The sequence below is a fragment of the Rhinolophus sinicus genome, chromosome 8 (assembly GCF_057876585.1).
Source record: "Rhinolophus sinicus isolate RSI-liver-muscle chromosome 8, RSI-T2T, whole genome shotgun sequence".
NCBI lineage: Eukaryota > Metazoa > Chordata > Mammalia > Chiroptera > Rhinolophidae > Rhinolophus > Rhinolophus sinicus.
In genome coordinates this window covers 48,200,858-48,227,165 of record NC_142508.1, presented here as the reverse complement: position 1 = coordinate 48,227,165, position 26,308 = coordinate 48,200,858, and the positions used below count along the sequence as shown (strand labels likewise).

The 26,308-nt window shown below is 51.1% G+C and overlaps 1 protein-coding gene across 1 annotated transcript in view; it reads right to left on the bottom strand.

The window, feature by feature from the left end:
* The window catches only part of PEPD (peptidase D), a 111,152-nt gene that overhangs the window by 40,598 nt on the left and 44,246 nt on the right, over positions 1 to 26,308 (bottom strand). The window contains exons 8-9 of the mRNA XM_019742726.3: positions 25,581 to 25,656; positions 24,333 to 24,379 (exon numbers count right to left, since the gene is read on the bottom strand). Coding sequence (XP_019598285.2) covers positions 24,333 to 24,379; positions 25,581 to 25,656 — 123 coding nt within the window. The remainder of the gene's footprint in view (positions 1 to 24,332; positions 24,380 to 25,580; positions 25,657 to 26,308) is intronic.

The window sequence follows — 26,308 nt, the reverse complement described above, 5'->3', positions numbered from 1 at the left end:
GATCAAGATCCAGCACATTTCTAGTCCCTTGGTGGATGCCATCGCCACCCCCACCCTCTGCTCCTCCATCACCACTGCCTGTTGGGGACTTTGTACAAGGGGAATGACACAGCGCGTGCCCTTGAGTCTGGCTTCTTTCACGCAACACTGCCCTCATGAGAGCTGTCGTCCATGCTCCCCTGTGCAGTGATAAGCTGTTCGTTCTCACTGCTCGAAGGTACTTGCTGTATGAACCACCACAGTTTATCCACCTCCACAGGTGGGCTATGTCCCCCCAGTTTTAGAAACTACTCCCAGCCCACATGCAGAACATTCTTGCGTGGGTCTTTTGATGTGTCTGCTGTGTGCCAAGTGGAACTGCTGGTCGCCAGGTGTGGACTGCTCAGCGTTGGTGGATGTTGGCAGTTGTTTTCTGGTGGTGGTTCTAGCATCTCTGTTTTTTTGTTTGCCTTTGTTCCCCCTGGCAGGGAAAAAAACTTTCAAGCCCATTGCTTTATGAACCAGAGACTTGCACCCTAGCGTGAGGCCGCAGAGCACTTCACCGGGCCTGGAGCTGCCTGGGCCCTCCCGCCAGCTTGCGGCCTCCCTCGCCAGGCACATACTTCCCTCAGTCAAAGCAGGCAAAGCAGGCAGAAATGGCCTTCTCATAATGTTAGACCTCTCCTGTGGGACAATAGCACATCTGGTCTCCCCAAGGCCCTAGGGGTGGGGACACATTTCTGTGGAGAGCCTCAGACAGATGCCAATGCCCCCTCAGAAATAACTGTCTTTCTACAATAGAGATCTCTGCAGAAACGGGAACTTTATCAGGGATGAGATTGGGAGAGAAGGGTTAGTGAAAAACACACACCTCTTCAACAAGGGGAGAAAGCTGCCAGCTGGGGACATCCAGAAGTGACTGGGAAAGTGGTTGCTGCGGAAGGAGCAGTCGGAAGGAAGCCCAGCAAGCACATGGAAGGCCAGCCCTCCTCCGGGCTGCCCTCCATTCTCTGAGTGAAGGATTAGGACAGAGCACTCAGGTGACACAAATGCTGGGCAGTTACAAACAGGAGGACAGCCTGCAGAGAAGGAGTGAGAAAGACACCGGCTTCATGGGGAAGGAGCCCCAGGACACAGGTCCCTGAAGCATTCACAGGAAGGTCAGAGAGTGGGCCAGAACAGAAAGCTGTTCTGAGGGTGGAGGTCGGACAAAGGAGATAGCCACATGAAGGTAGCTGAAGTGACAGCTCCCTCATCCATCTGGCACTTCCAGACAGAGGAGAAAAGGCCCAGCCCCCCAGGGCTGCATGAAAGCCACCAACCCTTTGTTTTCATTTCCAGACTCAAAAGGCCCAGGGCTGAGCATCTGATCCTGACTCAAGGCCACAAGGGAAACCCTGCAAGCCCGACATGGAGGAGCCTCAGCTGTGACAGCCCAGGGGACTTAGAAAATTGAGGCCCAGAAGCCAGTTTTAGAAGTTTATGAATAATAAATGCAATTAACGTAATGGAAAACAGAATCTGGAAGACAAGCAGAGGTCCCAGGGAGAGTAACTCACCAGGTTGCCTCCCTCATCACTTCCGGTTGCCCCTCCCCCAGACTAGACAGGTGGTCAGGAGGTGGGGGCACCAAGCCCTCACCTGGCCACTGCCCAGGACAAAGAGCAATCAGGGCCTGGGTCCGGCTGGGAGATAGAGGCCCCCAGAACCCACCCCTCTTGTTCAGTTCAGGGCAGGGCACACCCTGGTGGTAGGCTTCCTGGCCCCTGAGCATGCCTCTCTGGTCTCAGTGCTCTCAGCTGTGAAATGGGAATGACGATCATACTTTGACTGGATGTTGTCATGTCAGTGCTGTTCCTAGCACCCTCTGCTGTCCAAGCAGCACCCTGGGGGACAGAGCTGTAGGCAGAGGGCTGCCCTGGGCCCCTCACGCCACATTCCCACAGTGTCCCAGACCCACTGAGGTGCCCCTGCTAGTGTGAGGCTGGTTTGTACATCAATGTCCCCACCGACAGGTTTTCAGCACATCCTCTGCCTGCCTCTGAATATTCACTCAACGAATGTCGCAGGAGGGTGGAGCAAGCGTGGAGGGAGAGGGCTGGCTTCTAGGACGCAGCGAGGAGGAAGAACGGCATCTGAGCTGGGGGAGGAGAGGAAAAGCCTGTGGTGAAACCAGCCCTCTGCCCCTTAGGCTTCCATCTTGGTTTCAGGATGCTACTGCTGGCCTAGAGGAACAGGGGAGGGGAGAGGCTGTAGAGGAAGAAGAGGAGGAGGCAGGAGGAGAATGAGGGCAGAAGCGGGAGGAGAGGGGGCCGGCACGGGCTCAGAGCACAGCCTTTCTGAGCGGCCCAGGGCCCCCTGCACCTCACCTGGAGGCAAGCGTGCGCCTTCCTCAGCATCTCCTGCTGGCCCAGGACGGGGTGCTCCTGCCTGACCGAGACAGGCCCAGTCGGGGGCTCACCTTCCCAAGGTGGAGACACCTGTCCCCACCATGGGCCACAAGCCCAGTGGAACGAGGGAGGCCTCAGTGGCTGCCACAGATTAAGTCATCCAGAGACCCTCTCCCCTCTCCCTTCTCCCTGTAGGGGGTGCAAGCGTCTGTAAGAGAGGACGGGCGAGACATTGCCAGGAAGGTTCTCTCACTTACTACAAATTGCACCTTTATGGGAAAATCAATGATATTGCCTCCGTGATCTCCCACACTTGTTATTGGTTTAAAGTAATTACTTCACAGAGTGACAAGCCAGAACAGGGCCAGTGTTCCCGGGAGTGCCCGCCTGTCCCCACCCCTGCATCCGGGGGGACCTGGGAAGGGAAGCTGTTGGGAGAGATCCGTCACACCCAGCTCCCCGGGCGTTCAGGAGGCCCTAGGGTTTGTTCATCAGGTCTGTGGGCCACACCACTGCACACCTACTACGTGCCAGCCATGAAGTGCTGTGATCACAGGATGAACAAGGCAGACCCTACTCCTCAAATCTACGGAGAAACAAATGTCCCCTGATTAACTGTGACAGTGTGAAGTGGATCAAGCAGAAGCCACATGCTGGGAGAGCACAGCCACAGGGAAAGGACTCGTGAGACTTCCTGGAGGAGGGGGTCTGCAGCACAGGGCAGAGTGAGTGGGAAATCCAGAGGCAGGGAGAAACAGGGCATGTGAGGGGAACAGCGACGAGGCCTGAGGAGGCAGCCAGAGTGTGGGGAGCAGCAGGGAAGCGAAGTGAGTGGGGCCCTGAGGCCGGAAAAGGGACATCCCTCCTGCCTGCGACCCTCAGAATGGCTGTGTTGCTCATTCCTGGCACAGTCCCTCTGAACATGAACTCCTCAGAACAGTCTTACTTTTTTCTTTCAAGATTCTTTTAAATGATAGCTTATTTAACCACCAATATCAATTGGCCAGCAATTCCATGAACAAATGGTTCTCTGCTTGTCTCTGAGTTCAGCCACTTTTATTTGTCCCCAAGTAGTTGGCAGGAACCAGTTACATCAATAAAGGAACATCAATTTTTAACAGCCACATGAGATGCAAAAGCTTCAGATGGATTTTCCATCGGCAAACAGGGAGCCTGGAGGAGCTGTTAGTAACAGCCATTAGAGACACACAGGCAGGCCTGGGAGTCAGGGCGCCAGCATTAGACTGGATTAAGGAGAGACTGCAGGCACTGCACCTCTAGACGTCATAAATAACGCTGAAATTTTAGACTGTGGTTGAGCTCTCTGTTGTCACAATCATTTAGGTCATGGTGTATTTGATGGTCTGTAGCAAAATGACAAATATCTTTCTTAACTGCTAAGTGCATAGAGCCCGTCGGAATAAATCCGATCACACTGCCCACCACAGGTGAGCAGGCGGTGACATCAGGGGGACAACCTGAAGGGGCGGTGGTGTCAGAAGCGACTTGGAAGGTGATTTCCGGAGCTGCATGGGCTGTGCAGCGAGGGGCCGGCTTTCTCGTTGACCCTCGCCACTTCCTGTCACGTAATCTCATTGTTGGAAGAGGTGGGGTTCCAAACTCTCGATAACACGTGGGATCTGATACGCAGGCTCTCCCCAAAAACAACCAAGTCATAGCAGAGCCATTGAAAGGGGCAGAAAAAATAATGCAGGAAGAACCTGGTGGTAAAGTGTCTAACTGTGAGATAGGAGAAATGTATTAAAGCAATGGGTGATCCTCCTGTACGGACAGCAGGAAATAATGGTCTAAGTCCACGGGCTGGCCCACTGCCCAGATGCAAGCCTCGAGGATGTTGCCAAAAAGACTTTGGGGGAGAGTCCAGGAACGAGGATCTCAGAGGGCCGTCCTCGAGGCACTGGGTTTCTGGCACAGACACTCAGCTGGGCACGGAGTGAACAGACCCATCTGCTCCCTGGGCCTGGAGAACTGGCCAAGATGCAGGGATGTCACTCCCAACGCGCCCAGGGCCCGCTCTGTGCCCATTCAGCAGGAGAAACAATGCCCATTTTACAATCCGGCCCCAGCTCAGAGCCTAACAGCACCCTGGCTGTTTCCTCTCTTGGACGACTGGCCTGACTCTGTGGTTGCCAGCAAATGGAGACAGCAGGGCATCAAGAGAAGAGGCAGGGCAAGGGTTCCCTGGCCCTGTAGCCCTATTACCTGCAAGGCCGAGACCTACGCCATGACCCGCTATGCCGCCAGTCTTGCCTGATGGCGAGTTCTCCCACTATCTAGCCAGCCAGGCCAGGACTGCAGTGGCCCCGGAGTGATGGAGTTGGGGACACAGTGTCCTGCCCACAGCCAATAGCCCGGCCCTGGCAGGACAGCTATCCCAGAGGAAACTGTTCTCCCAGCACTGGGTGCTTTCCTGGAGCAGAGCTGTCGAGCGTCAATCAGGGGCAGCTCCGGGACTGAGGGTGATCCCTCTCCACTCTTACAGGGATGGAGCAAACAAGCCGGATGCCTTCTAGCAAAGGGGGGCATGAGCTCCAACACAGGCCGGTGGCATGGGTCTCCTCCTTGCAGTGCAAAAGTGGATGGAGGTTTGAGGGGCTGCTCCAGACTGGTCATGGCCTGAGGAAGGAACAGGGCGATGGTGCTGAGGCTCCCATCACCTGGGCCCCTCTCACATGCTCCCAGGGCCCTCAGAATATACCAGCAGCCCCAGGGGCACCTCGTGTCCCCCCTGCCTCTTTTAGGCTGGGCACCTCAGCCAAAGGGCCGCCCCAGCAGCAGACCCTCCAAACCCTCTCCTGGAGGGGCTGAACCTCAGGCATACGTGGGTCAACTTTCTCCCCCTGCCCACATGGAGGTATAGGGATGCAAGGCCGGGCGCAGGCGACCTGCCTGGCACAGGGCAGGCTGGCCTCTGTGTGGGTTGGCTGGGATGCCCATTAAACCTCCTCCAGCAGCTGGGTCTACAAGGGCTGCTCGGCAATGCCCCCGGGGCCCATGCCATTGGTTTTTAGCTTCCTGGAGGCTCTCAGCAAAGATGACGCCCAGGTGAAGAGGATCTGACCGAGAGGTGACCACCACAGCTGGTTCCTCAGGTGTGTGCGGGTCACATAGCCCAGCTCCATCCTCGTGTAGGGCAGCTGGCGCCCCTGACTACCAGCCCTCCCCGTGACTAAAGGAGATGACAGCCTCACAGGTGCTGCCACTCTTGGGCCTTGATTAATGCCTTTCATAAACTCCCCGGAGCAAATGCCAAACTTGACAAGATGCAGTTCCAAGAAATGTTCTTCATGATTTTATGCTGGCGCTTCCTCAAGCATAGCAATCCTTCATTTATAAAAACTCTAAATGACATCCAGTGGGACTTTGTCACAAGAAGGCTGGAAACGACCTGGAAGTGACCCTGGCTGGAAATGGAACTTTTCCCAGCATGCTTCTCTGTTCTTCTCCTGCTGCTTCAATCTCCGTCTTCTTGCTCATTTAATAGCAACTCCATCTTTACAGGTGCTCAAGTTGAAAACCCTGGAGTCACCCCTGATCGGAAAGCGCATCCTGCTGGCTCTACCTTGAAAATCAGGTGTAGGACCTGAGTGCTTGATAACCTGCCTACTTCTCACCTGGAACACTCTGAGCCTGGGCCGGGGCCCTGTCACCTCTTACACTGCAGAGGCCCCTCCCTGGGCCCCCTCCCTCTGCTGCCCTCACCCCCTGCGGTTTCTTCTCACACAAGGCCAAAGGCTGCCCTCCACAACCACCAGACTGTGTCCCCCCTCTGCTTGGCCATGCCAGGCTCCGAGGGACCTGCCCCTCACCTCTCAGACCTCATCCCCACCCCCTTCCTGTCCTCTCTGCCTCTCGACTGTTCCTCTCCTCTGACACCCCAAGACCTGGCCTGTGGACCCCTCTGGAACTTACTTGACTCTTCTTACAAGAGGCCTTTGTGCTGCCACCCTAATCAAAACTGTACGTCATCCCCAACACGCCCTTTACTACCTCTCCCAGTTTTATTTTTTTCCTGTAGTATTTGTCACCATCAACTATACTATCCATTTTTAAAATCTGTTTTGTTTCCCCTCCAGAGCTCCATAGACAGGTTTTCCTCTGTTCTGTTTCCCCTCTCCTGGGACAATGTTGGGCATCTGTAGTTACCTAATGAATGTTTCTAATCTAACAAACTGGCACCATCAGACTGGGCACAGGCTGACACTCGCGGGCCGGAGTGCAGGGTGGGCCCCTGAGTGGTATGTTTACCAAGGACAGGTGGTGCCTAGGGGCATCTGTCAGCCTGCTTGGCCAAAAGCAGTGAGAGAGTGAAGAAGGCTTCTGTTGTACTCTGGGCATATCCGAGCTCTCTGGCATGGACAACCAGAAATGTAACTCCTAGCCAGTCTGGCCGGACCTACCACACCTGGAAACAATTTAAGAAAATCCTTGAAGGGACTGTTCTGGACCCTGCAGGTTACGTCAAGCCCAGAGAGAGCAGCCCTGGCTCTCCCAGGCTGCCTCAGAGGGTATCATAAGACTGCCTTCAGAAGCGCCCTGCCATTTACCATCCTTCCGGTGAGGCTGGCATTTGTCTGGCCCTAGGACTACCTGTGAATGATTGCCACATGCACCTCATTGCGACACCAACACGCGCCCCTTATCTGCCAGCCCAGGGGTACAAACCTGATTCCCTGATAACCACTGGGCCATTGGGTTCACCGGCGCCAGTGACCACATCCACAGGAAACGATGCCACCTGGAAGAGTGCACAGCACTTGGGTGGGGGCTGGGGTGGCACACGACTTTGCTTGGACGTTCCTGGCCCTGGCCAGGCTGGATGCTCCTTGGACCCTGAATTCTCCAAGTGCTAAGTGAGGAGCCTGCTGAGTCCTCCATCCCCATCACCTGAGACAGGTACAGCACTGTCCCTTCTCTTCCTCGCGAATACTTACTGAGTGTGCCAGGCTGCCCTGGGCCTGCACCATAGCTTGTTCCCTCTGTCCTGTCTACTGCCCTGAACCTGCTGGGCCTGGGCTTCTGGGTCACTTTACATCCCTGATGGTGACCTCTGCTTACCCCATCTCTGCCTCACCATTCCCTTGCCCAGCCTGTCCCTTTGTTCTGGCCCTGTGGTCTCTGAAGGGCCACACAGAACAGTTCTAGAGGCTGGAGCAACCTCTGTAGGCCATACTCTGCCCCCAGGTGATGGCCCCTGGTCTTCCTGGCTGAGGCTAACCTTGACCAGGGGGGTCAGGGGTTTGAGCTTCCTGCCCCTTCTTCAGCAGTCTTTCCACTTCCTCCTCCCTAGAGTTGGCCAGATTCTGCCACAATTCTGGCATTAGGTTATATGTCATCACAATTCATTACATGATAGGTATTTGTCCTTGTTTATTTTTAAACCAGAACTCCCCCAGAAGACAACCGTGCCTTTCTGGTACCTTACAGTATACAATCATTACTGCTAGGTTGAAAGAAGTGGGCCCCTTTCCCTCAGGTGGAGGTTGCCAGGGCACAGCATCGAAGTACTCAGGTGCGAGGATCGATGGCCAGGGTTCAAACCTTGGCTCCGTCACTTGCTAATGGTGTGACCTTGGAAAAGTTACTTGGTCATTTTGTTCCTCACTTTCCTCACCTGTGAAAGGGACTTAACAATAGTCCCTACGCTTAGAATAGAAGGTTGCCATAAGGATGAACTGGGTGGTACCCTTATTTGACTGCAGAAGTGCAAAGGGGTCCAGACCAGCCGGTGTGTGGTCTGACCTCAGGAAAGGTCAGCGTGGCCGCTGCTGCTGGTTGGTTGATGTCTGTTGCCTCTTTCCCCCCAAAACTATACTCCATGGGAGCAGGGTCTCTCTTTCACTGCTGCATCCCCAGGGCGCAGAACAGGGTCTGGCACACAGTAGGTGCTTTATAAATGCTTGCTGAACACACATGGGCTGACAGAGGAGTCGTGTGACTGAGGGAACTTGCCCCAGCCTTGGGGCTTTTCTGTCTTACATGATAGGCCAAGAACTGCTCAGTCTCCCAATGCCCCCTGAAAACGACCACCTTCCTGTCAGCACGTCACTGACGTGTCATTTCTCAGATCTCAGAACCGCTGCCCCTGGCTCCTCCTCACTCTGCCTAGATGGCGACCTCATGTTTTTGCCGTCCTCTTCAGATCTATCTGAGTGGTGTCGTAAACCCCTCCTTCTCCTGCCTCAGCTCCTCTGCCCCCTGCTCAGGGCCTAAGGGGACTGCAAGGGCTGGGCTTGCAGGCTCTCAGGTGGGCAGAGTGAGGGGGCCTGTTTAGCGGGTGGGCATACCACTCTCTCACTCACTCTCTCACTCACTCACTCACTCACTCACTCACTCACTCAAGGCAGGGCAGCCAGGCCAGGACTGAAAGTACAGTGCCAGGGCCCCAAAGCACAGCCCGAGGGCAGAACTCTGCATCTTAGGTGAGAAACACAATGAATGGGAGGCAGGAGAGAAAGAAGCAAGCAGTCTGAGAACGCAGACCAGACTGGCCTATGAGGGGACATCAGTGGAATCTCAGTCTGCATAGCACAGCCCAACACCACCTGATGGCCTGGGACTCATTGCCATTCCATCCGATCCATTAGCAAGTCCTCAGCTCCAGCTCCAAACTCATCCTCCAACCCACCCTCTCTTCCCGCAGCCCCGATTCCCAGCCTGGCCCACAACAGCCTCCTCACTGCCCTCCTACTGCCACCTCCATGCACTCGCCACCCAATGCCACAGCCTTAGCTGGTCAAGTGACTCCCCAGCTCACAGAACCCTCTGAGGGGCGTCTCACTGAGCCCTGGCCCTGCCACCCAGTCCTCTCTTACCTACCAGGCTCACCCCGTTACCTGCCCAGGAGGGGCCTGGGTCCTCTTAGCAGAAGAGAGAGGCAGACCCCCTCCCAGCCCGCCCCTGGCTGGGGTTCTGGCTCCCAGCCCCCAAGGAAGGACGGCCAGTCTGAGGCGTCCAGACTGCAGCCTCTTGGAGATTTATTTCTGTCCTCTTCAAAGCATTATAGATTGATTGCCAAGTCTTGCTGTAAATCAAAAGAAAGTCACTACTCATTACCTACTTAGAATTCTCCGAGTTCTTTCTGGAAAACCATTTCTCAGCTGTTTGATCCCGGAGCCACCAGCACTGTCTCCAGGCACGCCACCCATCACAGCAGCCACCAGACACTTTTTTCTTCCAGGCTCCTTTCTCAGCACCTAGATGAATTTCTACCTTTCTCCAGTTTCAAGAAGAGCTACCAAGATAAATGCTTCAAAGACTCCAGCTCATGCTGAAAATATATAGACTGCTTAGAGCCTATTCTGAATAAGCCCGAGCTGGGGAGAAAAGCACATTCTCTTTGGATGGGTCATGCTGGTAGCCGGGGCTCCAGACTCCCTTGGGCACCTGGGCACTCTTTCCTGTGTCTTTCACCTATGGGATAGGGACACTTGTCTGCTTCAGCCAGCACCAGCTGCCCGTGCCATGGTCAAGTCCCTCTTATCTCTTAGCAGACTGCTGCCCAGGACCCAGGAACACATGCCAGCTGGCTGTGGCTAGTGGGAGCAAGGGGGTGCCCTGTTTGCAAACTGTGTATCCAGGAGGAACCCTTTGCCACTTTCCGAAAGCTCCCCTGCCCCCAAGAGGGCTACTTACCACCCAAGGGGGCAGGACCCAGTGGACATTAGCCCCCTACCCACTCAGGGGGCCCGTCTCCACAGCCCGTCTCCAGCAAGAGCAGTCAACCCCCACTTCTCCTGCTGGGATGAACAGCAAGACAAAGCAAAACAGCAGATAGAAAGCCCACCAGGCCCTGACCCTAATGGCCACTAAGCATCCCCTGTGAAGGGGGTGGGGGGCTGGACAAGCAGGGCCCTCCACCAACAAGCCTCGGGTACCCCAGGCTGGAGGGATGGCTATTGTGGCCCTTGCCAGGATACCCAGGAGAGCCACCTGGGCTGGCAACAGCACTGCCCCTAAAGGTCGGGACATGGAACAGGCCCATCCCAGGTCCAGACACAGAGAGGAGCTCAGCAACTGCCACTCGCAAATGAGGGCCCCAAAGTGCTATCACACGTGCAGCCCATTCGGCTGGCACAGTCACGGAAGACACCCGCAGGGGAAGGTGTACCGCACAACGCAGGAGTAGGGGGTGTGTGGAGGGGTGGGCAGTGGTGCTCTGCAGCCACAGCACTGGCTTTTCTAATAAAACAATGGAATCGACACAGACACAGCTGGCTCTGTGAGCAGCAGTAACCACCACTCCAGACCCATTTCCCGCAGTCCCCGTGCCAGGTTCCTGTAGGTGCTGGAGCCGAGAGAAGCCAGCCTTGTGGCCAGGGCCTCACCTATGGGCAGAGGCTGCCACTTCATTCTGCTCAGAGAAGCCAGGGATGGGAGGAGACCTTGGGACATGGCAGTGCTGGGGGCCCAGAGGGACCCAGGATGCTCCACAGTGATAACATGCCTGCCCAGACCCCTGGCCCGAGGCCTGTGAACACCTGACATGCCCACAGCCATAGTAGCCTGGCTCCCTGGGCATCCTCGTCTCTTCTGAACCTCAAACACAGCGCACACAGAGTCCCGCGTCCACGTGAGAGCGGCAGGAGAGTGGCAGCTAACAGGGCGGGGCTGCCGGAGCCCATCTCCTGACCGGCTGCTCTGACCCTGCACCCTTCCCCACCCCGCTCTGGGGCAGCTGCAGGGGCAGGAGGCCCTGGCTGGGACTGTGGCGTGCCCTTTGACAACTGCTGGAGGAAGCTCGCCACCCACTCTCCACACCACAGACTGAGAGGAGCCACGCCACAGGGCAGAAGCTGGCCTAGCCAGGAGGCTTGTGTGGGGCTCAAGCCTGGCTTCACAGTAGCCCCAGTGGAGCCTGTGTTGGGGCCTCTAAGTGGGAAACCCCTCTGTGGTTTCATCATAAATTACCTCCAGGTTTCAAGAGCAGACATGCCTGCTGGCAGATATGGAAACGGGCTTTCAGAGTTCCTGGGTTAAACCCTTCATGACATCTACAGCATTCAGAGTTAGGAGGGAAAATCTCCCAGCCCAGAATAATTGCTCCCATAGGGAACATCCCTCTACACCGGAATGTAATAGCTCTGGATGAGAATTTTCTAAAAACCGGCACCAAACCTTGCAGTATAATCGCAACTGTCTGCCTGCTCTGGGAGCCAAACCAAAATAACGGCTCCTATAGGAGAATCCCTCACTAGACGCTACTGAGACAGAGCGATGCTTTCTGATGGCCAGAACCAAACTGGACAGACTCCCCTCTGAGATGGCGCCTGGTCCACACCCCCATCCCCACCCTGCCTATCTGCCGTGGGGCTCCTTCAGGGGGGTGTACCGAAACACAGAAAGGCTATTCCAGGGTGTGAGTGGGAGTCAGGACCTGCTCAGAGGCCTGGAGCACCTGGCAGGTAACTTGTAAAGGAGGGAAGCTGACCAGGGATTTACTCACAAAACATGAGAAGCAGTCTTTTTTCCCACAGCTCTCCCATTTTTCTTGAACTACATGACCCTTAGACCATCTTTCATTTTCCTCTCTTTTGATACAGACACTGGTATAGAAATCCTTCTCAACTATGAAAAAAACCATGGCATGAGAGAGAGCAGTGAAAAGGGGTGATGAAAGGGTCTGCCTCCGTGCCAGGGGAGGCAACAGGGATGGGTGGGGCCTGTGCTGTTGCCCCAAAGGCAACTGGACTCCCACTGGTTGCTGCTCTGTGGAAATTCTAGCCCAAGGTTATTAGCTATTTCAATTTCCAGGAAAAGGCAGAAAAGTCTCCCGATTTTTAACTGTTGCCTCAAAACAAACCAAAAAAACCCCATTACATGGGCCAAACGGAAGCTGCCTGTGCACTGGGTCCAGCCCAGAGGCTACCAGTTTACAACCTCTGGCCTTTGTCTTGCTAGAAAATTCCTCTTGAGGAGTAAGAAGTGGGGACCCCAGGGGTTCCCCCCCACACACAAACACCCTATCCCAACAGAAGCTTCTGGAGGCCCACAGGGCCTACAGCCCTCTCACAGGGGCTCTGGAGGAAGGCAGGTCATCTAATGGGCTGTGGTCAAAGCCAACTCTGGGCAATAGGCCCATTGCAGGGAGGCTGCCTCCTCTTGCCACAAAGAGGAGGCCGGGAACCCTGGTGGGGCTCACCCGCACCACCTCCTTAGAGTGGCTCACCTTGCACAGTCAACCACAGGCAGTCCAAACTTTCCTCCCCCTTTCTTCTGGGCCTGAGCAATTTCAACAGCACCCCACATCTCAGGGACGACCAGACAGCTCTGGTCAGCTGTGCAGAAGGAGCCAGAGCAAGTCACCCTGTGGGAAATGGGGGGGACACTAAGGAGCGTCTCTAACCTGTGTTATTAAGGGACCATGAGGACAGCACAACTGAAGAGCAAGAGCAGACAGTCATGGATGGAGAATGGGCCAAAATGGGAAGGAGCTCTCTAAAATGAAAGGTGTGGTGGCCAGCTTATAAAATGGGTGTATTAGTGAGCAGCATAGCCAGTGTCAGGGGGTTACAGGGAGTGAACGGGAAGACGAATTTGAGAACTTTCTACTGATGCAGAAGTGGGAGCTACGAGAGAAAAGATAAGAGCCTGGAGCAGGCATCCGGGGACCTAAAACATGTAGAATAGGAATTTGAAAGAAGGCCCGGAGGCGAACAAAGGTTTCATTTTTCAGATTAAAGGGCCAGTTCCTAGCCCATGATGAGAGCTTGTCAGGACAATCCCAAGCCTTTTGGCACAGCTTTTGTCCCCCAATGAGTCACCACATTAGCTTCTGTAACTGAGAGCAAGCCACAGAGAGACTGGGGGGTGAAATCTCCCCAGACATGGTGACATGATAAATAATTACATCACAGGTCTCAAGATAACGTGACCCAAGGGGATAAATGCTTGCCCCCCAGGGAGTGACCAGTGGGATAACAGACAGAAAACACACAGCGTGTGACACTCCCAACTGCATGTGCAAGAGGCCACTGTCGCTGGCCTGTCCTCCTATGGGCAGACCGGCCTCGCTGGTGGCCAAGCTGTTCCCGATTCCACAGAGCAGTAGCTGACATCACCGGATCTGTCACCTGGATTACAGTCAAGTGTGTCCTCCTCCACCTCATCCGATCTATTGTAAGGTGCGACTGCTTCTTTGTTCTACCCTTCATTGGCCTACGTCAGACTACACCTGATCTGCATGTTGCCGCCAGGTGTATAGCCCTCCACGGCCGCCCATGCCCCTACTGGTTTAAGAACTGTGAGTTCACACAACCCAGCTCACATTTCTTCTCAAGGGGCTGCCTTCACCTGGGCCTCCAACCCAGCTAGGAGGCTGGTGGGATTTTGACACTGAAAGTATGGCGGAAGCCCAAAATAGCACCGAGACAGACCCTCAGGAAATGCTGTTACTCTCAAGAATGAAGAAAGACTCCTCTCAGTATTAAGGCAAGAAAACAAAAAGTTCCCTAGAAAAAAGAAAGAAGAGAATTTGCCTAAGATCTCCAGCAACGGAGAGAATGGTTTCATGAACAAAGACTTAATACCCAATGAAGCCATCCCTCACGGAGGAGGCAACAAAAGGACTCTCGAACTGCAAGGTCAAAGGAAAGCATTAGAGAAAAGGGAAAACATCGCATGAAACAGGTATTCAGTAAGACAGTGCCATGTCTAAACAACTTATTAAAATGATTATAAAACAACACAAATGTTGAAACTAACTGATGGAAAGAGAAATTATATAATAAAAGAACGGATGATGGGGGAAAAGGAGATAAAGAACAAAGCCATGTTAAACTTCTCCTTTTTTCAAAGTGAGGTAATTGATATTGTTTAATTTTTTTATAATTGGGGAATATTGGGGAACACTGTGTTCTTTCAGAACCCATCAGCTCCATGTCATTGTTTTCAATCTAATTGTTCTAGTTGGGGGGGGGGGGGCACAGCTCAGCTCCAAGTCAAGTCATTTTTGTTTTGTTTTGTTTTGTTTTCAATATAGTTGTGGAGGGCGCAGCTCACTGGTCCATGTGGGAATCAAACCAGCGACCTTGGTGTTATGAGTGCTGCTCTCTAACCACTGAGCAAACCAGCCGCCCCTTGTTTAACTTTTTAACAGAGGTAGAGACATTGAGAAATACAGGTCATTTTTCTTAATTAAAAGTAATTCGACAACAAAAGTGGAATGCATATAAAAGAGAACAAAGAAAGTGCATGAACTTTCCAACAACAGAAAACCTTTTTAAAGTCAGAAAGGCAGAACAGAAACCAGAAAGCACCAAGTAAGACTCCAGGCGAGAGACCAAACGTACTGGCCATCATGACAAATGCCAATGGCTCTTCCAACACCGGGGGCACTCTGTTTGGAACAAGTTCCTGGTGAGCAAAGTTCAAAACAAAGGAGCAAGCAAAGATCCATCAGGAAAATGCAACAAAAAAGAAAACATTTAATAGCAATACCAGTATCAGATAAAGTCAGATTCCAAACACAAAGGATTAATTAGGTCAAAAGGGGTTCTCGCAAGCTGCAGAAAGATAAAATACATAACAAAGATGTAACAACCATCAAGTTGTATCTCTCAAACAACTTGGTATGGAAGTGAATAAAACAAAAATCTATTAAGAATCATGAAGAGGAATTCATAAAACCACCTCTCTTTTTTTTTATTTATTTTTTAAATTTATTGGGGTGACAATGGTTAGTAAAGTTACATAGATTTCAGGTGTACAATTCTGTATTACATCATCTATAAATCCCATTGTGTGTTCACCACCCAGAGTCAGTTCTCCTTCCATCACCATATATTTGATCCCCTTTACCCTCATCTCCCACCCCCCACCCCCCTTACCCTCTAGTAACCACCAAACTATTGTCTGTGTCTATGAGTTTCTGATAAAACCACCCCTCTTAATCCCAGAGTAAATGTACAAAAATAAGAGAGGCGGCAGATGCCTGGAATAAGATGAGAAACCTGATTTAAGATACATCAAACTATGTATTCTAAAAATAAAAAGCACTCTCCAATAAATGTTTAATGTTTAATTTTAGGCTATAAAATATTGACAAAAGTATTTCTAAATAGGTCACAGGAAAAAAAATCTCAAAATTAAGAAAAATAAAATTTACATAGACTACATTCTCTAACTATAATTCTCTAATGACAAAACCAGAAACTAATAACAAAAAGTTAATCAAGAAAGTTAACCAACCACATCAACCTGGAAATTAAAAGAAATGCTCTTAGTTCATATCTTAAGTCAAAAAACCAAATCAATTAAAATTTCTTAAAATATGGTCAAGGCAGCATTCAAAACTTCATTAGACAAAATTCATCTCATACTAAAGAAGAAAGGATGAAAACACACGAAGATTCAACTAAAGTAAAAGACAGATGATCAAAATAAAGTCAGGAAGGAAGAGGAAAGGAATTTACACTAAAATTTGGAATCTATGAGTTAGATAAGCAGTAGAGCTAATAAATACATTTAAAAACTGATTTTATGAAAAGATCAATAAAACTGATACCATTCTGGCAACGCTAATCTATCCAGAAAGAACACAAATAGATAATAATAGGAACGAGAAAGGAAATAACTACAGGTATAGGAGGTATTTTTCAAACTTAAGAAAATAAAATAATTCAGTTCAAAGAAGGTTAAAATTCTTGACACAAACACAAACTTCCCAGGAAAATGTACTGTCTTGACTCTAAAGAGGGATAGAGTCAGAATAAAACAATCCCATAGGAAACGCTGGAACATTATCAAAGAAATTCTCCCCAAAGAAACAATAAGTTCTGATAATATCAAAGTACTTCTGTAGACCTTCAAGGAACAGACAGTCCCTATGCTTTCTAAATTGTTCTAGAAAACAGAAAAATGTGGAGCTCCCCATCGAGATTACAAACATCCTGATCTCAAAAGAAGACTAAGAGAGTTTTTTAAAAAATGTATCGCTCAGTCCCCTACGTTGAGTCTATATAAAATGCTACTAAAGACTAACAACAAAGCAATCGTTATAACGCTTACTACATGTCTGGCCTATTCTATATACTGTCCATATACTAATTCTATATAACTCTTCCTACCCATCTCGGAAGTACTATTACTATCCTCTTTCCAGAAGAGGACACTGAGGCACCTGTGCAAGTGGCAGAACTGGGACTCAAACACAGGACACGAGTCTCTAGAGACCATGTTGTCACCACTAGGATATATGGCTTCAACATTTCAGTCCTGTGGGCTTATTAAAAAAATAACCCACCACAACAAAGTAGAGTATGTGCCAGGGCTGTCACACTGGCCAGGAAGTCTGGGCACGAAATTCATCTAAGGTACACCAGCGCCCAGTCTTGGTACCTGACACCACTCTCCAATAGAAGGAACCAGGGCTCCTGGGAGGAATGGCTGACGTAAACCTAGAGCATCTTGCAGTGGTAGAAAGTAAGCAAGTACTCAAAAGGCAAAATGACAAGGGGAGGAGGGACACAGGAGCCAAATGAAAGCGCCCCCAAGGACCAAGCTGGGATGATCTGAGCAACAAAATAAATAGCCTAATACTGGGTTATAATCCAAAGTGTAACACATACATTAATATATGTCCGTGAGTTCATACAGGTATAAGTAAATGGTTGGATAAATAAATAAATGGAGAAAAGAGACAAATCTCCTGTAGAGAAGAATTATAGTGTATGTGATACCCTCCCTCAGGGAGGCAGAGCATAACTCCCTGCTCCTTCAGGGCGGGCTGTACACAGTGACTTCCTTCCCAAGATTACAGCATGGAAACGGGCAGAAACGAGTAACTTGACATGGAGAAACTTGACAAACACTACCTCTGTCAGGTAGGTAGTCAAGGTCAACATCAGTGACAAGTCAGGGTGTACCCTTGATATGATGTGATGAATGTGGAACTTTACCTCGGTGGTCTCCCTCCCAATAACGCCAGTCTGACCATGAGAAAGACATCAGAAAAGCAAAAACTGAAAGGCATTCTACAAAATACCTGATCAGTACTCCTCAAAACTGTCAAGGTCATCAAAAGCAAGGGAAGTGAGAAACTGTCACAGCTAAGAGGAGCCTAAGGAGACAGGACAACTACATGCATTATGGGGTAATCCTGGAACACAGAAAAAGGGCATCAGGGAACAGCTAAGGAAATTGGAATGAAGTGTGGACTTTAGTTAATAGTAATGTGTATCAATATTGTTCATGAGTGGTGACAAATGTACCATAATCCTGTTAACAATAGCGGAATATGGATGCGGGGTATATAGGAACTGTCTAGTAGTATTCCTGTAACTTTTCTGTGACCTAAAACTATTCTAAAATACAAAGTTTATTAATTGATTAACACACACACACACACACACCCCCACACACGGCTAAGGGTGATACCAAAAAGGCAGCTGATAAAATTCAACATCCTTTCCTGATAAAATCTCCTAGCAAGCCAGGAAGAAAACACTACTTCCTTAAACTGGTGATAAACACCGGGGAGTGCCAAAAAAATGTATACTCGTGCACATGACTTGCATTCATCTTTTGTTATCGGTATATATTATCACAATTTTAATACAGTTTTTTCCTTTCTTAAAATGTGTGTACATTTCTTTTGGCATCCTCTGTATTTATCGGAAATCAACAGTCAGAATCAAGTTCAAAGGTGAAACACTAACCACAAACCCATAAAGATGCCTGTGGGTACCACTGTTACTTAATGGGATTCTCCCAGGGCAATTCCCCTGGCATTTAAAAAGAAAATGCCTATATTTCTACTGGCTTTGTCCCCAAAGATTCTAATCAGGGCTGCATCAACCAGCCTGCATATTTGCAGGAAGCCTTTCCCTCTGGTTCTTTGCCCAGCTTTCTGGCTGGACACCAAGCTGGTTTGTGCCTTGAATGTACCCATTTATCAGTTACGCCTACAGGCAAAATGAGCTTTCCTTGCTTTAAGCCAGAGTCTCACAGCCTCTCCACCACCAAGGTCTCAGAAAGCGGTATCTGTCAAACCCCATGGAGAGCTAATGCCCTCCCTCATGTCAGGTGGTGTGGACAGAGCAGGCTGAGTGGGGGGTCACACGGGACAGGAGTGTCCTGCCCGGTATGGAGCCGCCCAGAATAATGTAAAGCCTCCTCTGTACTCCAAGGAATTGTCCCCCCTAGATGGCCCTGGCTCTTGGAAAGGGCTCAGCTCACTGAGGTGCGGCCAGCTAGGTGCAGCACTCAGGGCTGCCTTCCTGAGGGTACACTGTAGATATGGGGGTTTCCTGAACCCCCTCGTGGTAGGTTGTGTGTGGCCTGTCTCCAACAGTCAAGGAAGTGCTGGCAGGAAACCTGCATTAGCCTCACAACATGAGGCAAAACATGGGTTTCACCATACTCAGACCTGGGGGCTCAGGGGGCCCTTTTTGAATGAGACTGCCATAGCCTTGGCCCTCAAGGTGGCCAATGGAGAGAGGTTGTGTCTGCTATGGAGGGCATGGGGCACTGCCCACAGTGACCGGGCCCACAGAGAAGGGCCCGTCATATCCGTTCTTACCCAGGGGGTGCGGGTCTCAGAGGCTGCCTGGACTCAGACCTGCTCCAAAGCCTCCAAGCAAAACTCTTAGCACTTTCATGGGGGCAGATAAACTGAGGCTGGCCTCAGTGATGTCCAGGCTTGCCCAGGCTGAGTCCAGATCAGGTCAGACCACTACTAGCATTCAAGCTAGCTGTACATCTCCAGAGCGTCCAGGAAGGAGGGAAAGAAGAACTTCCGGATGACGTCCATCACCAGTGAAACCTGGATCCTCTGCATGACCTATGCAGGGTGTGGCCAGGGACCCGTCTGACCACCATGCCTATACGCGGAGCAGGGACTGCCTTGGCCAAGACCCCACGTGAGGGAAGGACCCAGGCATCATCTGAGAGCTGGTCCTTCAGTGGTTACACTCTGCCAGGAGGCACTGATGGATGGATGAAAGAGGAGGGCACTAAGCTCACAGGCTTGGTAGCTTCCAGAGAGCCGGAAATGCAGCCAGTCCTGCATCAGCTGGGGGGTGGGGAGGAGGTAAAGTGAGGAATAGCTCAGGAGCAACTGTGCAGGGTGAGGCCTGGGGTGGGGGGTGGACAGAACAAAGCCGCTTGTCTGTCTCAACTGTCTGTGCTTTCTGCAGCCATAATCACCACAGGTTAGTAGGGTTGTGGGGTTTCCTATAACTCTCCCACCTCCCAAGTATCCTCACCGGAGTTAAATTTTCTAATCCTCAAAAAAGAAAACAACAACTGGCTTTGTTGAACAAGAACACAGCAAGAGTTTTGCAATCTGCTCTGTGGGTGGGGTAAATTGAAAGACCCCAGAACCACATGTGTGTGTAGTGTGTATGTGTGTGTGTGTGTGTGTGTGTGTGTGTGTGTGTGTGTGCGTGTGTGTATGGTGTGTGAGTAGTATGTAAGGAGTTTGTGTGTGGGATGTTCACATACGTGTGGTACGTGTGTGATGTATGTGTGATGTGGTGCACATCTGTACGTGTGAGGTGTGAGTGGGGTATGAGTGGTGGGGTACGTATGTGTGGTGTGTTGTTTGTGGCAGGTGTGTTGTGTGTGCGTATATGGTATGTGTGGTATATGTGGGTGGTGCATGGTGGTGTGTGTGTGTGCCCACAGGGTGGAAGGAAGTAACCCCTCAGGCTGGGTCCCCGTCCCCCCAACTCTGGACCCAGGGAGCACAATGAACACACAGACTCCTGACTCGCTCCACTTGGCCAAAGGGCAGGGAAAAAGCAAGGAAACTCAGCTCAGAGTAGCACAGCTGGGCAAGTTCTTCATTAACAAAGGACTGAAAGAAAACAGGAGACTGTTACGATGGGCTGTTGCCCGTGATAGAAGAGCAGAGAAAACCCCAGGCCTTGTGGAGGGTCTCCAGACGGGGTCGGAGACATCCCAGCCTGAGGAGGACAACGCGATGCTGTCCCCCGAGCACAGCTCACAGTCCCTCTGCCTTTCAAATGACTCCCACAATCGCCAACAGAAGCTGTCACGGGAGGGTCCAAAATGCCCCATTCCCAGCTTGGAGAGAAAGAGAATGTAATTTCAATTAAGGTCCCAGGCTGTCAAAAACATCAAGTTATTAATCTCCTTGTGGCAAATGTGAACCGGGACCTGCTTACACAGCCAATTGAGCATGCTCTAAATTAGTGTTTGCAGGTAATTGATTCAGCTGCCAGCCCCATGCCAGCCGGCTACAAGCTGGTTACGCCACTAACATTAAATAATATGAGGCGGTAAAATGGCCTGCCTGATTGGGCCTGCAGTCAGATGCTGTTAGCGCCTGATTTACCCAAACATTAATGTCTTATTGGTTTAACACAATTTACCACACCTCAATTGTGGAAAATGATTTTCATTTCCTCTGAAACCCCACTCCCAGGCACAGCACAAAGGAGGAGGTGTCTTAATAACTGCCATCAGCTCCCTCCTCATTTTAAAACATGCCCTCAAAACTTTATAACAAACCTTTGGTAATAAAACAAACAAACAAACAAACAAACAAACAAACAAGCATAAGACTTAGAACGGGGTCTCGTGGCCAGCATCTCTCATGTCTGAGCCTGAGCACCATCGCCTGGGGGGTGGGATGCCCTCCTTCTAGAAAGTGAGCCCCATCTCCTGCCCCCACCAACCCCACCCTCCCTCCAGTCCGGACACACAGGAGTCCCTGCCCTTGTGGGGCTGGCTATAGCAGGTCCTAGGGATACTCTTCTGAGCCAGGGGTCAGTAGCCGGCCCGGGAATCTGGCTGGCTGGCACCTTCTCAGAGATCAGCCCTGCCTACGTGAAAAGGGCCACACCCCGTGGGGGACTAACACTAGCTTCCATGGAGGTTTTATATTCCTCACCTAGTTTAAAAAAAAAAAAAAAAAAGGCTAAGGTTCATAGTGGCATAGATGACAGCAGAAAAATAGCTCGGGACATTTTCTTCTTTCTCTTGTCCATTCATCCAACCCACCCACAGAGAGCTCGAGGCAAAGGGAAGTCACCCCCCTAACAGCTGCAGATGTCCCAGGGGCTTAGGCTGGCACTGGCAGTTCAGAGTGCCCTCCTCAAATCTGGCCAGGGACACCCCAAGATGTGACATGTCCTAGGAAAACCATCTTCCCACCATCCTCGGGGTGACACCCTCTGCCTCCAAAGTCACCCCACCCACCTGTCCTTCAGAACAGTCTCTGATCTTGTTCTGGTCATCTCTGCTTCAGCTTTTCCCCAGAGCAATTCCCAGCTCCCTCCAGACCCTCTACCCCAGGAACCCTCGCTCTTAGCTTGCAGGGACCCACAGATCAGACGTCTCCATGGGCAGGCACTGCTTCCCGTCTATCTCCCATGGCCAGCCACAGGTGGGCACAGCACACAGTAGGTGCACATCAGTGCACACACCTGGCACATCAAGCTGCACTGATTCCACTCCACACCCTTCAGGCAGCTGCTTCTGGGCACGATCTTCAGGTTCCTTTCTCTTAGAGCCGCCCTGATCCACAGAGGTGGCAGCACCGTGGCGAACCCAGGGATGTGGAAGGTGGGGGAGGTGGATCAGTTTGAAGACAAAGGTAAGATCACCCCAGGGCCCAGCTTAACAAGAGACCCTCCCTCAAACAATAGCCAAACGCAACACGTAGACTTTGGATCCCGACTTGAACAAACCAACTCTAAAAAGATAGCTTTAGACCAATATGGACTAGATATTGACACTAGTAAGGAATTATTGCTAATTTGGTTAGAGGTGATAATGATACGGTGGTTATGTACAGGAAAAAAATATCCTCACCAACTGAGACCCCTACTGATGTACTGACAGGTGAAATAACATGATGGCTAGGATTTGGTCTTAATATAACAAGACAAAACTAAACAATCACCCTGACGGGGATTTTGACGTTCATTACACTATTTTTCTGGGATGGTGGGGAGGTATTTTTAAAAAAGACTGCCATTACCTTGGGTGGGGGGAATGAGGCACTGTGGAAAGTATTCAAGGGTTCCACCCCTGACCCAGAGCTCATACACAGGCCCGTCCAACTGTCACACAGTTGGGCTCTGGGATGCAGGGCTGGAGGACAGCTCACGACCCTCCTAGGAGTCACCTTCGGTGTTGGGCTCCCTGCAGCACAGGGCACACGGCTGCCAGCGTGCAGCAGACGGCAGAGTTCCACACTGGGGCAAGCTAGTCCTGCTCCAATTTCTGGGTTATTTTTACTTGAGGCATCAGCTGTGGGTCACTTTGGGCCAATTCAGTTGAGAACAGATTTCTGGGACAGAGTTGGTCTCAGGGACCACTGCCCAGCCCACTTCCCTGAGAGTCCCAAAGAGCTCTTCCTGTCCCCAACCCCTGTGGGGCAGGGGCTCTGGGTATCTCGGAGCACATTCCGCACTGCAGCACAGACCAGACAGGAAGGCTCCACAAGCCGTCCCCGTCCTCCCTTGACTTGTTCCATGACCACATCCTGGAACGCCATAGCAACACCATGTTAACCTCTTACCACCCAGGGTAAGAGGCTCCCTGTTCAGGACTCCAGTCAAGGTCAGACTCTGAAAAAGACATCAATTCCCAAGCCACGTGATGGTGAACGTAACGGCCCACGCTGACTCTCTCTGCTCCTAACCCTCACCCTGCACTGACAAAGGCAGCAAGCCAGAAAGGCTGTGAGGGGGCGTGGAGGCAGAGCAGGCCCTGACGGTGCCCCAAGGGGACTTGGGCCTGGCCAGGTGGGCAAGGGGAGACAATGCCAAGCTCTCAAGGCCAGGTAGGAAGGAGCAGCCCAGGACTGGGAAGCAGGGACGAGAGTAAAACTCTTTTTTTCTGTACTCACAACACTTATGATACCAAATGTGTGGGTTTTCCATACCACCAGGTCTCTAATTCTCTGTGGACACCGACTGGGTGTCCTACAATTTAATTCTGACACTAACTGCTGGAGTTACCACAGGTCCCACCAGTTAAGGGCTCAGTCCCACAAGACTGTCCCCACTTCAGACACCAGTCACAAATCCGGCCTCCCTTCTGACTGGTTGGCTCTAAATTGGGGGTTCCCATAACCCCCTCCTTGGGTTTGATATGAATGGCCCACAGAACTCAGGGAAGCGCTTTTCTATTACCACTTTATTATAAAGGATACAACTCAGGGAGAGTCAGATGGAAGAGACGCACAGGGTAAGGTCGGGGGAAAGGGCATGGAACTTGGATACCCTCTCCAGGCATTGCCATCCTCCCTCCTCACACCTCAAAGCGTTCACCAGCCTGGAAGCTCTCCAAACCATGGGGTTTAAGGTTTTTATAGAGGTTCCATTATGTAGGTACAACTGATTCACTCATGGGTCCAACTCAATCTCTAGCCCTCCTCCTCTCCCGGGGGGTTGAGGGTGGGGCTGAAAGGTCCAACTCTAATCACAGGGTTGGTCCCCACTCACCCTCCACCTGCCCATCATGGCTGGGCAGCCCCAGGAAGCACCAGGGTGGCACTGGTTCACTGTAGACCTAATTGGAGCCCAAGGCCAGTGGAGCTCTCCACAACGGTTTATGAGCCACTTAACCATCCCCAAGACCCAATTGTCCAAGCACAGCAGACACAATGGCCATGTTTACACATAAAAACGGCAAGCTGTTTTACTAGCTAGCGCCTCTTAGAGTCACAATAGCCGCTCTTTGGTAAAGTTTCCTGCAAATTGCACAAAGTCCAAAGAGGGGAATGATGGGGCACTAAACCAGCCTGAAAAGTAATCAAAGACCATTACTATCAAACACTCTGCCAAGAGCCAGCGAGGTGGCCGCACGTGGAGGACAAATCCTCGCTGCCCACGATGCTGAAGCTCTGCTCATTATCCACACTCAATCTGCGCCTGTCACCGCGGTGCCTCATCAGCTGCTTGCTCAGGGAACATAAATTACTGTGTTTACATTTCAGTCTTTACCCAGAGAAACACAGCAGCTTACCTTTCCATCTCATATTCTTTCATTCCCACTTTTACAGCCTTCATTACCTGGAGGATGGATATTAAGCAAAGACATTTGTATCAGGAGATAAGTAGCACTGTCTGACACATAACGTATAGCACTTTTTCAAAAGAATCTCTTCTTTAAAAAAATAAAAATAAAAAGAGGCTGTTATGTGCACACGGTGGTGCAGAAATGTGACAAATTAGAACTTTTTTAAAGCTCTCAAAGCCACACAGTTTATTTAAACCACTCTGGAGCACTTCCGTTCAGAAGCCGATAAACACCCAGCACAGAGCTGGGGCTCAGGTGGCGGTGGGCTGAGGGCCGTTAAGATTTAACCGAGATGTCGGGGATCACTTACTGCTCAGAAAGCTATGATTACCCTAAAAGGTTCCCTTTGTTTAACTCCCATAAGACACAGTGAAAATGAACTCATACAAAATTCTGTTGCCCACAAATGACCCCTGTCTCTCTCCTGACACAAAGCTGTTACTGTCACCAAACAGGCCCCGCAGTCACCCTGACCATCTTTCAAAAAATACACTTCCTTATCTGCTCTTGCTCCTCAGGTAAAGTGGGAACGTTCGGGAAAGAACCGTGTGGGGACGTTTTCAGAAAATGAGTATCTGTAATGAATGTGTAAGTACAAAAGATGATTTAAAGGGAGCTGGAATTGCCAGAATGGCAGGAAGGAGAAAGCCCTACCTTCCTGGAAGGGGGGACTTCTTGCTGGATAATTTCCTGAGGGTGGGTGCCTTAAGAACCTCTGTTGTCACTGCCCTGTCCCCACTGGGGAACAGAAAAGAGCTGTCACTGTGTGCCTGGAATGAAAGGACACTTCCTGCCTGCTCGCATGACGCTGGGGACCAGAGGCACCCTGGGATAGTCTACTGTGTTTCCCCAAAAATAAGACCTAGCCAGACAATCAGCTCTAATGCGTCATTTGGAGCAAAAATTAATATAAGACCTGGCCTTATTTTACTATAATATAAGACCGGGTCTATAATATAATATAATATAATGTAATATAATGTAATATAATATAACATAATACCCGGTCTTATGTTATAGTAAATTAAGACTGGGTCTTATATTAATTTTTGCTCCAAAAGGCACATTAGAGATGATTGTTCGGCTAGGTCTTACTTTTTCCCCTTACTCGGGGAAACAGGGTATCTGGACGCTGCCCTCTTATCCCACACAGGGCGATGCTGTTCGCCAAGAATGAGCCCGGGCTCTGCTTACCTCCCGATGGGCCTCGCTGGAGATTCTGTTGGTGTAGCGCAAAACTTCCAGCTCCATGTCCGTCTTAAACACCCGGCTTCAGGGAGGAGAAAAACAAAGCAGCGAGTTAGTAACTTCTAGCAGGAGCTGGCTGGCTGCCTCCAGGGAGACCCTGGGGCCACCACACCTGCACAGCCTGGGAAGGAGCACAGGGCCAGGTTGTGCCCTGCCAGGCTGCTGACGGGCTGTGTGGGCATGGGGGTGGTGACAGGGTGGGCCACCAAGCCCCAGGCGTGAAAACTGCACTAAGCACTGCCCATCCTGATTTAAAGCCTGCCTCTGGAGTGCAGGCAATTTCCAGTTACAAGACCTGGGTATCTGGAAGTCACTGTGGGTGGTGGAAGCAGCCCAGATTCTGCAGCCGGACACACCCTGCCTCACTGAGACTCAGTTTCCTCATCTATAAAATCGCAACAAAATCAACATGGTGAGGCTGTTGGACTTGAATCTTAAGTATGCTGCCTCCTAGGACTCCCTGCCCAGTTGGTTGGAGAGGTTTCCCATTTCCTCCGAACCCCCACCCACCTATAACCCAGGAATGCCTGAGGGCCCCTGCCTGAGACAGGGGTAGGGGTGGGAACAGCGGGCTGGGTGGTGCAGCCAGTTCCAGCCTGAGTGCAGGAACGAAGTGGAAATAGCCGGTCTGCAGAAAGAAGCAGGAGACAGGAGCAGACAAGAAAGAAACAGCA